Raw genomic sequence first — 13,059 nt, 5'->3', positions numbered from 1 at the left:
ACTGTTGTTGTCACTTTTTCCAATGACTATCTGAGACAGATGCATCTGTGACAGGTTGATTGGCAAGGATAAGGTCTATGTTTTCCTCTTGTGGGTTCTCTCTCCATCTGCTGCAGGCCCAGTGTAACAGATACACCCTTCGAGATTTGCCCAGTTCAGTTAGTAATGGTGTTACTCTCAGTAATGAACACTGAAGTCGTCCACCTGAATACATTCTAAACCCTTGCATCCTCAGTACTTCTAAGTAGTATTCGATATGAAGGGGTAGTAATTCATCAGCTGAGGGAGGATTCCTGATGGTAAATTTTGCAGCAAAGAGTGTGTTTCTGTGTAAACTATCAATAAAGTTCTGATTTCAATTCATTTCCTTCCTATCATCAGAAACAATTATAACAGTCATGCAGGACCAGTTCCCCAAGTTTCTACGATCAAGGCGCCTTCCTCTGACAACTGCTGTGTGTATGATATTTTATTTCCTCAGCCTTTTACTTGTAACACAGGTATGTTGTCATTCAATAATTTGTGATATTTCTGCCTGTGTAATTACTTAGAAATCTATGAGGTCAAAATTTCACTGCATTGAGTAATAAAAAGAACCTGGTATGTTTGTCATATATTTTTCCCTGTTTATTTAATGTAATGCAGTGATAGTTTGGAAATGTCTCTCTGTTGCTCAACACAGAGCCTGTTTAGAGCTGGGACTTGGCTTTATTAACACCATGCAAATCAGACTTGCATTGTGTACATTTTAAATCAGCAGGATATTATCTAATAGTTCCCTTTGTGTCATTTAGTAAATTTCCATCTCACTTTCAGTTTGGCTTAGTTTATAAAGCTCTTGCCTTTAGGTCAAAAGATATTTGTGAATCCCCATCAAAAAATAGATAGGCTGAAGCGCCACAATAGTGACTCGGGGGAGTCTGGCATTGTCAGATATGGCTATTCTTTAGATGAACCATCAAACTAAGGACCATAGCCCATTGAAACCAGGAAATCCAGGATCTTGATGTGTTTTAAATGCAGAAGGTAACTTAGATATGCAGGTAGATTTGATTTGGTTTGACTCATTGTCATGTGTATGTTGTTTCAAACTACAGTGAAAAGCATTGTATAGTGTTGCTACTCTCCATTTTAATGGTTCCACAGACATATGGCCACCTGAAAAAAAAATTCTCACATTTCCTTCTTAAAGAGACCTCTTAATCTTAAATTGTGCCTCCTACTTCTGGTTTGTCTAAGAATGGGAAAGCAACTACCTCACCAAAACCACTCTTATATGTCTCAATAAGATCAACTCCTAGTCTTCAAAACTCCAATGGGTATAGGCCCATCCCGTACCACATCTATCAAAATGATAACCCCAATCCCCATGCATCGCAGGATTTAGTCAAACAGGGCATCCTCCTATAAGTGCTGAGATCACTGACCTGTGCTGTTTACTGACTGGGAGCGTTGGGTGTTAAGGCAGGGAGCAAGATTATGTGAGGAAAGGTTGCTAAGTATGTAGACATAATTGTCAATGGTCATTCTATGGCAACCTCACAGGTGGAACATACATGATAGCAATAGTACTGAATATTTCTGCTCAGGGTGATGTCTCTTGTTTTGGCAATTTATCATATAATCTAGAAAGTTAGAATATTTTCTTCATGTGATACCTTTCCTAATTGTTCATTTCTCATTAGGCTGGGATTTACTGGATAAATTTAATTGACCATTACTGCATTGGATGGGTTCTCATTGTATCAGCCCTACTGGAACAGATGGGTCTAAGCTGGATCTATGGTAAATGTATCAAGAAAAGTATTAAAATAAAATGAAGTAATTAAATTGAGCAGGTTTACACAAGGAAAGTTTTCAACTTCCTGTTTGATATTAATTTTGAGAATACAAAAGTTCTCCTTCATTATCAAATTATCAAATATCTCTCCTTGTAGTTCCAGAAGCCAACATGAGAGAGGTAGTGCCTCCACCCATTGAAAAACAGTAAATTCTGGACATATTCAGCAGGTCAGACAGCATTTGTATAGAGAAACAGAGTAATCATACTGCAGGACATGCTGATCCTTTATCAATGCCTTTTGCATCTTTCACTTGTGGTATCTTTGGTCTTAGAGTCATAGAGATGTACAGCATGGAAACAGACCCTTCGGTCCAACCTGTCCATGCCGACCAGATATCCCAACCCAGTTTAGTCCCACCTGCCACACCCGGCCCATTTCCCTCCAAACCCTCCCTATTCATATACCCATCCAAATGCCTCTTAAATGTTGCAATTGTACCAGCCTCCACGTCTTGTCGAGTCATGCTTGGTTTTTAACAGAGAAAATGGTCTGACTGGCATTTTCTTGTTAACTTCTGCTCGAAACTTTGTTCAAACATCTTCACCCCAGATTGTACAGCTGTTTGCCAGTTGAGTTCCCCTTTCTGCCAATTCTCAAGGTAGTTGGACCCTGATGACTTGTCACTCTGAGTTAAGAGTAGCCTGGGATACTTCTGCATTCTAGGCATCAGCCAACTTCATTTGTAGCATCTTCCTTGGTACACCATGGTATTAAAGTGGTGACTGACACAATGTCTAGATGACCAAATGCTTCCCTTACTTTCAGCATCAGACTGAGGTTTATGTCAGCTCATTTTGTTAGCAATGTTCTCATGTTTCTCTCCAGAGAGGGGAGGCATTTGGAAGGAGATGATTTATTTGGCTCAGTCACATGTCTGGCAATGAATCTGAAGATGAAAAGGGATGATATTTCAGCTGCAGAAAGAAGTGTACCACTTTGGATGGTAGAGGAATATCCAGATATCTCTTAAAATTAGATGGTTTAACATGGAATATGGAATTTATTATACAGCAGCATCTTTGCCTCACTCAGCTCTTTATGACACTTCCCAAACACCACACAACAGTTGGTTAAATCAGTCCACACCAGGACAGCACACAGATGGAGCGCAAGTGAAGCCAGAAAAGCAAGTGTTTGCAAAACCATCATTTAATCCAGACTCTAACCTAAATATCTACAAACTGAAGCAACCATCTTTGTGAACCCCTGTGTGATTAATGAGTTTTCTTGATTCTTCGTGATGGTGCCCCAGTTCATTACCAGCTGTGCTACATACAGGCTGCTCACCCTTATGTCCTTTGCCTGGAATGACTTTGGCAGGATTTCTCTGACCACCTAAGACTGTGAGGACCTTGCCATCACAGGTTCCCCTGGACAGTAGCAGGAGTGCCATCTGTCGCTGCAACACTGAGTTTTTGGTGTCAATGGCAGAGCGGCAATGAGGAGGATGACCTCATTGAGTGCCCTGAGACATATCTGAATGGCTGCTCAGACCCGACCCCTCCTCTCCCCAAGCCTCCCACCCGTCACTCTGGTTCTGGGCACTGCTGCTCAGGTACAAGGCAGGTCAGAATGCATGATGCATGTCCCATCAGTGAACTGCTGAGCTTGGCTCTCCTTGACAGTCTCTCAATGGAGACAGCTATCCCTTCTGCAGGGTGACCAATTGTAGCTCTCAAAGCCTGCATGGACTCTTTCACTCTCTGTGCCAACACTCCACCTTAGAATCCCTGCTACATTTCCACATGTCTGGTGCTGTACATGCAGAAGCTTCCAGTTGACATTTGACTTCAAAGGGTCTTTTTCAATCAGGTGCTCAGTACCTCGTTTGGTTCCAGCCCTTCCCAGAATGTCAGAGACCTGCATGATTTCAGTCTCCAACAATGGGGCTTGCAACTATGATTTGCTTGCAGTGCAGACCTGTCTTTACCCACTGAGCTTGGTCGATCTACCCTGGTGCTAGTGGCTGCATAAGAACAAGCACCCTCCTCCTCATCAGATGAGAAGTGTCAAGTGTCTGCAGCTGCTGAGGGAACAGTCAAAGATTTATGAATAAGTGATTTCTTTTTCAAAGCAGCTGCATACATGCCATTGTCAACATATAGTTCATAACTGAGAAAAATAATCCAATCTGCATCTTTATAATACTAGTAAAATTGTAAAATGACTAAGATGCTGCTTTATCATAAAACATTACAGCGCAGTACAGGCCCTTTGGCCCTCGATGTTACGCCGACCTGTGGCACTAATTTGAAGCTCATCTATCCTACACTATTCCATTTTCATGTTTATCCAATAATCACTTAAATGCCCTTAAAGTTAGTGAGTCTCCTGTTGCAGGCAGTGTATTCCACGTCCCTACTACTCTCTGAGTAAAGAAACTACCTCTGACATTTGTCCTATATCTATCACCCCTCAAGTTAAAGCAATGTACCCTCATGTTAGCCATCACCATTCAAGAAAAAAGGCACTCACTGTCCACCCTATCTAACCCTCTGATTATCTTTTATGTCTCAATTAAGTCACCTAACAGTCTCAAGTCCCTCAGCCTTTCCTCATAAGACCTTCCCTCCATACCAGGCAACACCCTACTAAATCTCCTCTGAACCCTTTTCAAAGCTTCCACATCTTTCCTATAATGCAGTGACCAGAACTGTATGCAATACTCCAAGTGCGGCCGCACCAGAGTTTTGTAGCATGATCTCGTGGCTCCAAAACACAATCCCTCTACCAATGAAAGCATACACCATATGCCTTCTTAACAACCCTATCAACCTGGGTGGCAACTTTCGGCGATCTCTGTGCATGGACACCTAGATCTCTCTGCTCATCTACACTACCAAGAATCTTCCCATTAGCCCAATACTCTTTATTCCCATTGCTCCTTCCAAAGTGAATCACCTAACATTTTTCCATATTAAACTCGATTTGCCACCTGTCAGCCCAGCTCTGTAGCTTATTTGTGTCTGTAACATCCTTCAGCGCTATCCATAACTGCACCGACCTGAGTGTCATCTGCAAACTTACTAACTCATGTTTCTACGCTTTCATTGAGGTAATTTATAAAAATGACAAACAGCAGTGACCCCAAAATGGATCCTAGCAGTGCACCACGAGTAACTGAACTCCAGGATGAACATTTCCCATCAACCACCATCCTCTGTCATCTGTTAGCTAGCCAATTTCTGATCCAAACTGCTATATCACCCTCAATCCCATGCCTCTGTGGTATGTGCAATAGCCTATGATGGGTAACCTTATCGAATGCCTTACTGAAATCCATACACACCACATCAATCGCTTTATTCTCATCCACACGTTTGGCCACCTTCTCAAAGAACTCAATAAGGTTTGTGAGGCACGACCCACTCTTTATAAAACCGAGCTGACTATCCCTCATCAACTTATTCATTCCTAGATGATTATAAATCCTCTCTCTTATAACCTTTTCCAACACTTTACCCACAACCGAATTAAGACTCACTGGTCTATAATTACCAGGTTTGCCTCTACTCCCCTTCTTGAATAAGGGGACAACATTTGCTATCCTCTAGTCTTCTGGCACTATTCCTGTAGACAAAGATGACACAAAGATCAAAGCCAAAGGCTCTGCGATCTCATGCTTGGCTTCCCAGAGAGGCCTAGGATAAATCCCATCCAGCCCAGGCGACTTATTTACTTTCACATTTTCCAGAATTGCTAACACCACCTCCTTGTGAACCTCATCCCGTCTAGTCTGGGAGCCTGTATCTCAGTGTTCTCCTCGATGATGTTGTCTTTTTCCAGTATGAGTACTGATAAAAATTATTCATTTAGCGCTTCCCCTATCTCCTCTGACTCCACACACACCTTATCATACTATCCTTGATTGGCCCTAACCTTTCCCTAGTCATTCTTTTATTCCTGATATACCGATTGAAAGCTTTAGGGTTTTCCTTGGTCCTACCTGCCAAAAACTTCTCATGCCCCTCCTGGCTCTTCTTAGCTCTCTCTTTAGGTCTTTCCTGGCTAACTTGTAACGCTCAAGTGCACTAACTGAGCCTTCACATCTCATCCTAACATAAGACTTCTTCCTCTTGACAAGAGATTCAACTTCTTTCGTAAACCATGGCTCTGTCACTCAACCACTTGATCCCTGCCTGACAGGTACATATTTATCAAGGACGCCCAGTAGCTGTTCCTTGAATAAGCTCCACATTTCAATTGGGCCCATCCCCTGCAATTCCATTCTCCATCTGATGCATCCTAAATCTTGCCTAATCGCATTGTAATTGCCTTTCCTTCAGCAATAACATTTGCCCTGCGATATATACCTATCCCTTTCCATCATTAAAGTAAACATAACTGAATTATGGTCACTATCACCAAAGTGCTCATCTACCTCCGAATCTAACACCTGGCCAGGTTCATCACCCAGTACCAAATCCAATGTGCAAATGCCCCTTGCTGGCTTGTCTACATACTGTGTCAGGAAATTATCCTGCACATTGGGAAAAAAAGACCCATCTAAAGCACTTGAATTATAGTATTTCCAGTCAATATTTAGGAAGTTAAATACCCCATAACAACTACCCTGTTACTCTTACTCCAATCCAGAATGATCTTTGCTATCTTTCCTCTACATCTCTGGAACTATTTGGAGGCCTAGAGAAAACTCCCAACAGGGTGACCTCTCCTTTCCTGTTTCTATCCATCAGAACTTTAGACCAAAACACATTGAGACATCAGGACATAATTTTCTCATCCTACTTGAAGTCCTGAGTGACGTCTTCTCTGGTTTAACCTGTTCCTTACCTCCACCCAGGATAAGATGAACTTCAACACGAAACAAGCTGCCCTGAAGGCAGAACAGATTGAGTGATGGTGTCTCTCTGCTTCCTTGTTGTATACAGGGATTAACAGATTCATCAAGGACATTGAGATGATGATTGGCGAAAGGACTTGGCTCTTCTGGCTGTGGTGGAGAGTCTGCTGGTTTTTTATTACCCCGTGTTTGATGGCAGTAAGGAGATGTTACATTCTTTAGAGACTTGAATGGAAAGTAATCAAGCTTCAGACAATCTCTCATTCTCTTTCTGATCTTGTTCTATGCGTTCATTTCGTTAGGTAATCTTCATCTGGTCCTTAGCAACATTCACCCCACCAACATATGGACTTGTCGAATATCCTGGCTGGGCAACAGCACTGGGATGGTGTATGATAGTCTTCAGTATTATGTGGATTCCCGTTATAGCAGTGTGGAAAGTAGTTCGAGCTGAGGGCTCCACCTTGTGCCAGGTAGAGTTACACCTTCATAAATTTTAAAGGTGATGTAAGATGATTTCTGAAGTATTCCAAGCGCCCAAAGTATCTTCAATGAAAGATCATTAGAAAGTTAGAAAGGTATGACGATGCTGCTCATTTGAAAAGGTTATTCCGGTCTTGTTTTTTTTTTCGAGAAGGATCGTAAACACATTGGTTCCAATGTATCTGGTTTGTATAGGTTTTAGGGCCAATTTGATTATAGCTAACCAATACTGCCTGAGGAAAAAGGCTTTCAAGTTTTAAAAAAACACTTGTACAATGAAAGGGGAGTGGCCAGTTCTCCTAGCTCAGCTTTTCTCTGGTTTGTTTTGATTTTAGCAAGCTGTTTTGTTTATAGCTGCTGTTCAAGTCTTAGTTGGGAACCCAGAGAAGATACTGGACCGAAGGAAACAGCTCCATGCTGATTCTCTCTCTCTCATTCTCTCGCTCTCTCGATCCTCACTCTCTCTCTCTCTCTCCAATCTCTGACATCTCTTGTGTAAGAGCCTGTGTTTAATTTTACCTTTTCACCAAGGGAACTTGCAACATCCCAACATTATAGGATGTTGCAAGTATTTGGAACAGCATCATTAACTTGGGATAGTCCGTTAGGTTTTCGGATAGGTTCAGTTATTCTGTATTCTGTTTTTGCCTGTGTGTTATTTGGTAATCTGTAAATAAATTCTGTTTTGTTTAAAACCAAGGGGTTTTGACCAGCTGCATCACTCCAGGAGTATCCACTACACACCTGTTTAAAACAACAAGAAACATTAAGGTCTGGGCTACCTTCTTGAAATATTTTGAGGGATCTGGCCTGGTCCATAACAAAGGCACTATACAGGTGGAAGACGGCCATGATGGGAAATCTTTTTTTCTCAAATTCTGGTTGTCTGCCACAAAGTGGAGTATTTTAGAGGCAGTGCCTTAAACCCTTTGAATGTTGTGACTTTCATAAAACTTTCTGATAAGTTTGAATCAGTAGAAAAGATTAATGTCTATTCCCATAACTGCTTGAAATATAAATGTAACAAAAATATTGAATCCCCTCAAGCACATTTCCACACTTCCATCCGCAAGAGTTACATTCTACAGACCAACTATGCACTTTGGCTATTTCAGGGGATTTTACTCCACATGGAGACTGGAAAAACCTGATGACCAAGGGTAGCCTAAATGAGATGTTTGTTGAATGGTTTCAGGGTACTTTCTTCAAACATCACAATCTGCAGCTAGCCAGAGAGCAAACTATGCTGCAGAAGGTGTTATGCAATGAGATGGAATTAGTCATTGACCTCAGCATAAATGTTCCTCCAGGTAGCAGAATCATCATTTGATTGAATCTTGAATTAAATTTGAGGGAGAGAATAGTAAGTCTAAGATTAACATTTTAAATTGAAATAAGGGCAATTATGAGAGTAGAAAAGCAGAGTTAGCTTCAGTGAACTGGCAACTTAATTCAAGGGATAGATCAGTAGAGATGTAATAGCAGACACATACGTGCATAGTTCAAAATATGTAGAATACGTTTGTTCCAATGATAAATAAGATGAAAAATAAACTGACACCAACTTTACAGTCCAATAGGTTTATTTGAAATTGCAAGCTTTTAGAGCTCCACCCTTCCTCAGGCATGGTATGAGAGAGAGAAATGAGACATAGTAGTTATAAGCAAAAAATTAACAACTTTAAAATTAGCTGCCCTTGTTGAATCCTTTAATGAATTAGGAGATAGACAGCTGATTAAAATGTAGAATCCAGATTCCTTTCAAGTCTTTGTCCCTAGATAATTACAAGTTTTATCAATGTAGAAGAGATGATATCTCAGTTTAGACAATGCACTTTATGTATGAGGTCCCACTTGGAATCTGTCTATGTTTTAAGCTGGGTCAGTTTTTTTTTTGACGGAAAAGAATCTTGAATGAAATAACTGCCACAACCCCCCCACCCCCAGCATGAATGTTCGAGTGTGTGTGTGTCAGGGAAGGACCCATCAACTCCTCTGAGCAAAGGTCACCTCACCCAAAATGTTAACTCTGATTTCTTTTCACAGTTGTTGCCAGATCTGCTGAGCTTTTCCAGCAATTTCTGTTTTTCTTTGTGACTCACCGTCTGTGGTTAACTAAGCGGTTAAAGATAATGTCAACTTAAAGCATATAATTGCACAAAAGGTAGCTGATTAGAATATTGTTTAGAAAATAGTAAAGAGCAAAGAATGGCTAAAAGCTTAAGAAGGAAAAGTTTAGTGTTAAGGAAAACAATAAAATATGAAATAAAATAATAACATTTTCAACAGATATTTTAAAAAGTAAATCATTAACAAATGAGAATTTGTCCCATAGGAAGAAGCCTAGGAAATTAATAATGGAGCATAAAGAGTTGGCAAATGAATTGGACAGATATTTTGTATTAATCTTCATCACAGATGAACTAAGTAACATCCTAGAAACAGCTGTAAATTCAGAAATGGAAGGGAGAGAAGAACTTAAGAAAATTACAATCACCAGTGAAGTGGTAGTAAGCAAGTTGTTGGAACTGCAGGCTTCACGTCTGCAGGTCCCGCGGGCTTCATCTTAGGGTGTTATATTAAGAGGTCAGTGAGGTAGTCAAAGGCTTTCTGGAAATCCACATAGATCATGTCCCTGGCTCTCCTGTGTTTAATTTGCTCATTATCTTCTCAATGAATTCTAACAGATTTGTCAGTTATGATCTCCCATTGATGAAGCCGTGCTGACTCAGCCTTCTTTCCCAAGTACTCCACAATATCATCCTTAAAAATGGACTCTAAAAATCTTACAATGACCAAAGTCAGGCTAACTAGTCAAACGTTTCTTCTCTTCTGCCTCTCTCCCTTTTGAAACAGGGGTGTTACACAAGCCATTTTCCAGTATCTCTACAATGTCCTCAACTATTGCCTTCAGAACTCTGGGGTATAGTCCATCTGATCCAGGTGATTTATCTACCTTTTTGACCTTTCAGCTTCCCTGGATCTTTCCCCTTAGTGATATCCACTACACTCACCTCTGCCCCTAATTCTCTTGAAGTTCTGGTAGGTTGCTGGTTTCTTCCACTGTGAAGATTAATATAAAGTACTTATTCTTTTCATCTGCTGTTGCTATTTGGTACCATCTATATTTAGGAAAGGAAGGAAGCACAAAGCAAGAAACTACATGTCAGTTAGCTAACATTGGTTATTGGGAAAATCCTAGTATCCATTTTTATGGAGGTGGTAGCAGGATATTTAGAAAGTCATGATACCATCAAGCAGGTTCGATATAGTGTCAAAATTGAAGAGTGTTGGGAAGAATATCCACAGAGTCCACACGTGAATCTATGTTCACATTACGCTCTCCAAAGATCTGGAAATCAGAAAGTATGGCTGTATATATTGTAGTTATCATAAATCATGGATGCATTTATTAACACACTCACTTAATTTGGGATTTAATCACCTTAAGGTTCTTTAGCCTTCCTGAAAAGAACAGAATGGAAGAAAACAAAACAGTTCCTTTTAATGTACAGAATTTTTCTGACTTTACATTTAAGATCTGTCAGAATTTCTTTTTGTTAAAAGTAATGGTTTGAGTTGGACTTACTGGATTAGTACACAAAGCAGAGCTCCAGCAGAAATTAGCAGTAGATTTTAGTCCTTTCTTATTCACATGTACAAATCAGTCATAGCTGTTTTTGGCATGTTTATCTTTTACCAAGATAATATTCTGAGTCTTTCCAAGCTGAAGTGTTAAACAAGCAATTCTGACCTCGTTTTTAACCCTTATATGGCTGTTTACAGCTCAAAGAGCAGAGGCTATAAATTTAGTCCTCACTGTGTTTCCAGAATGTGTAATTAATGATTGATTAATCAATTAAAGTTATTATAATTCCTTAGTAGTGTGTCCTATATGTCAAATAAATATGGTATGACCCCTCTTCTTAAATTGCTGTGACAATAGTTGCATTCAAGATGTTTCAATCATTATTAGTTAGACTTGAGACAAGTTCCTTAACTGTATCTCATTGCCAATATGTTGCATATGCAAAATTAGAACTTACACAAGATTGTAGCCTCTGTAATGAACATTCAAGTTAAATATTCTTCAGTAGAAGATGAATTGCCATAGGTTAGTACAAACTGAAAGATAATCTGATTAGGAACAAGATTTATTTTTAGTGGGAAACTAGTGGCAGATAAAAATCAGAAATGATTAAACATTTTACTTTTATTATCACAGAAAATATCTGCTGCTTGCACATCAACTCCTGATTGGGGTCCGTACTTGAAACAACACAGAGGGGAAAGATACAGAATGAAGCTGGATTCTACAGAAACATCTAACCCTATGTAACTTCTGGTTACTCCTCAGATATGAATATTTAACAAAACAGTTCTTACTCAACTTGTAAACAATGTTCCTAAATATCCACCACCATTCCGATATACTCCCACCATAACTTATTTGGGTGTTTGCCAAAACAGATAATGACCTAGGTACAACTTTGGCTGATGTTTGTTCTGCCCATAGTCAGGTAGGACATGGTACAGTGGTATTACTAAGCATTTGAGTGCCTCCATCATGGATATGTAAAATAACTTTCTAATGAGACGTATTAAACTAAAAGAAGTCTAATAGCTCGGGTTGTGAAGAGAGACTTGATGATCAGAATCTTTAAAGAGCCGAAAAGTAATCATGAAGATAATCTTCGCTCTTTAGTAATATATCCATGGGAATGCGGGTTGGTAGATTGAAAAGCCAAATTTCTGCAGAATATATTGCAGAATAAAGAGAAATGTTTTTGGAACCACCTAAAGAAGTGAGTGGTGCAGAAGGGAAGCTGCAGGATTTAAACAAATATGTTTGTGGATTGAATGATGCATTGAAGGTGTAGTTATATGTCAGTTGTGCAACTACGCAAGTCCTGGTTTTAAATGGATCCGAGCCAGGAGGTAAAGTACAAACCAGAGCACTGATCTTTTCCTTGTTAGTAGGTTTCTTCACAGTACGCAGCATTACAGAACTCTTCCTCCTAACTACCAGTCTAGTGCTCTTCTAATTCTCTTCCTGCTATTTTGAAATAGACAAATTAAACAAAATTAGGGCAAAAAGCTCTGAAGGGGCATTGTATCAAAAATTAAAATTCCAATAAGGCAAACTAAAATGTCATAGTGGGGGTGATAATGCACTCAACCTATGTGTGCCCATCAATCACAGTAGGCCTGACAACTACCTGTGGACTGACTCATCTTCTGTACAATCTCAGTCAGCATCAAACAATGTCTCTTGTACGTCGTTTTAACATAACAATCAACCGAACATTAACGGATTTCTCATTTGTATCTTGAAACAGAATCTTTTTAAAATGATTAAAAAGTATGAACAATCAATTTTGATTTTCCCTATTTCTCACAATTCATTTTTACAGAAGATATCTCTCTTTTAGAACCTCCAAAAATTTCTAGAGCAAACATTCTTCTTTGGAAACCAATGGAATAATTGAAACTTTGCATCATTTTGGGGCTCTCTTTTCTCTCCAACATTTCCTTTACACAAGTGAGCTAAATGCTCAAACATTTGTCAGTGACGTTTTTGTTGAATTAACATTATTCCAAATAAAAAAATAATGTTCACATAACATTCAACTGTGATCCTTTCTCAGAATGCATTTTGCCTTTTGAATTTCTTTCAGCGTGTTACAGAAGTAGAATCTCATATCTATCACTTCCAGTAGCATCACTGTTTCCACACTGAAGATACTTTTAACTGCCTCTTTTTATTACCTTAGTTTCCAAATATTTCCAAATATAAAAGGACAATATAAAATATAAAAGGACAATATTTTCCATTTTTGCCAAGAGTACGAACAACCCAGCTGTACACAAATGCCCATCTGGAATACTGGCGCGTGATGTTTAACTTAAAAACAACTAATGTTGTAT

At 39.5% G+C, this 13,059-nt stretch overlaps 1 protein-coding gene across 1 annotated transcript in view; it reads left to right on the top strand.

The window, feature by feature from the left end:
• LOC122557081 (sodium- and chloride-dependent neutral and basic amino acid transporter B(0+)-like) overlaps positions 1–12,749 on the top strand; it is a 56,798-nt gene extending 44,049 nt beyond the window's left edge. Inside the window, exons 11-15 of the mRNA XM_043704371.2 lie at positions 382–500; positions 1,686–1,785; positions 6,737–6,846; positions 6,951–7,121; positions 11,357–12,749. Coding sequence (XP_043560306.2) covers positions 382–500; positions 1,686–1,785; positions 6,737–6,846; positions 6,951–7,121; positions 11,357–11,470 — 614 coding nt within the window. The 3' untranslated portion in view covers positions 11,471–12,749. The remainder of the gene's footprint in view (positions 1–381; positions 501–1,685; positions 1,786–6,736; positions 6,847–6,950; positions 7,122–11,356) is intronic.
• The last annotated feature ends 310 nt before the right edge of the window (positions 12,750–13,059 follow it).

Source organism: Chiloscyllium plagiosum, unplaced genomic scaffold (genome assembly GCF_037043375.1).
Source record: "Chiloscyllium plagiosum isolate Xiang-an unplaced genomic scaffold, Cpla_swu_hap1 HiC_scaffold_11, whole genome shotgun sequence".
Lineage (NCBI taxonomy): Eukaryota > Metazoa > Chordata > Chondrichthyes > Orectolobiformes > Hemiscylliidae > Chiloscyllium > Chiloscyllium plagiosum.
Note: the sequence above shows the minus strand (reverse complement) of the source record. Positions and strands in the feature narration are given on the sequence as shown.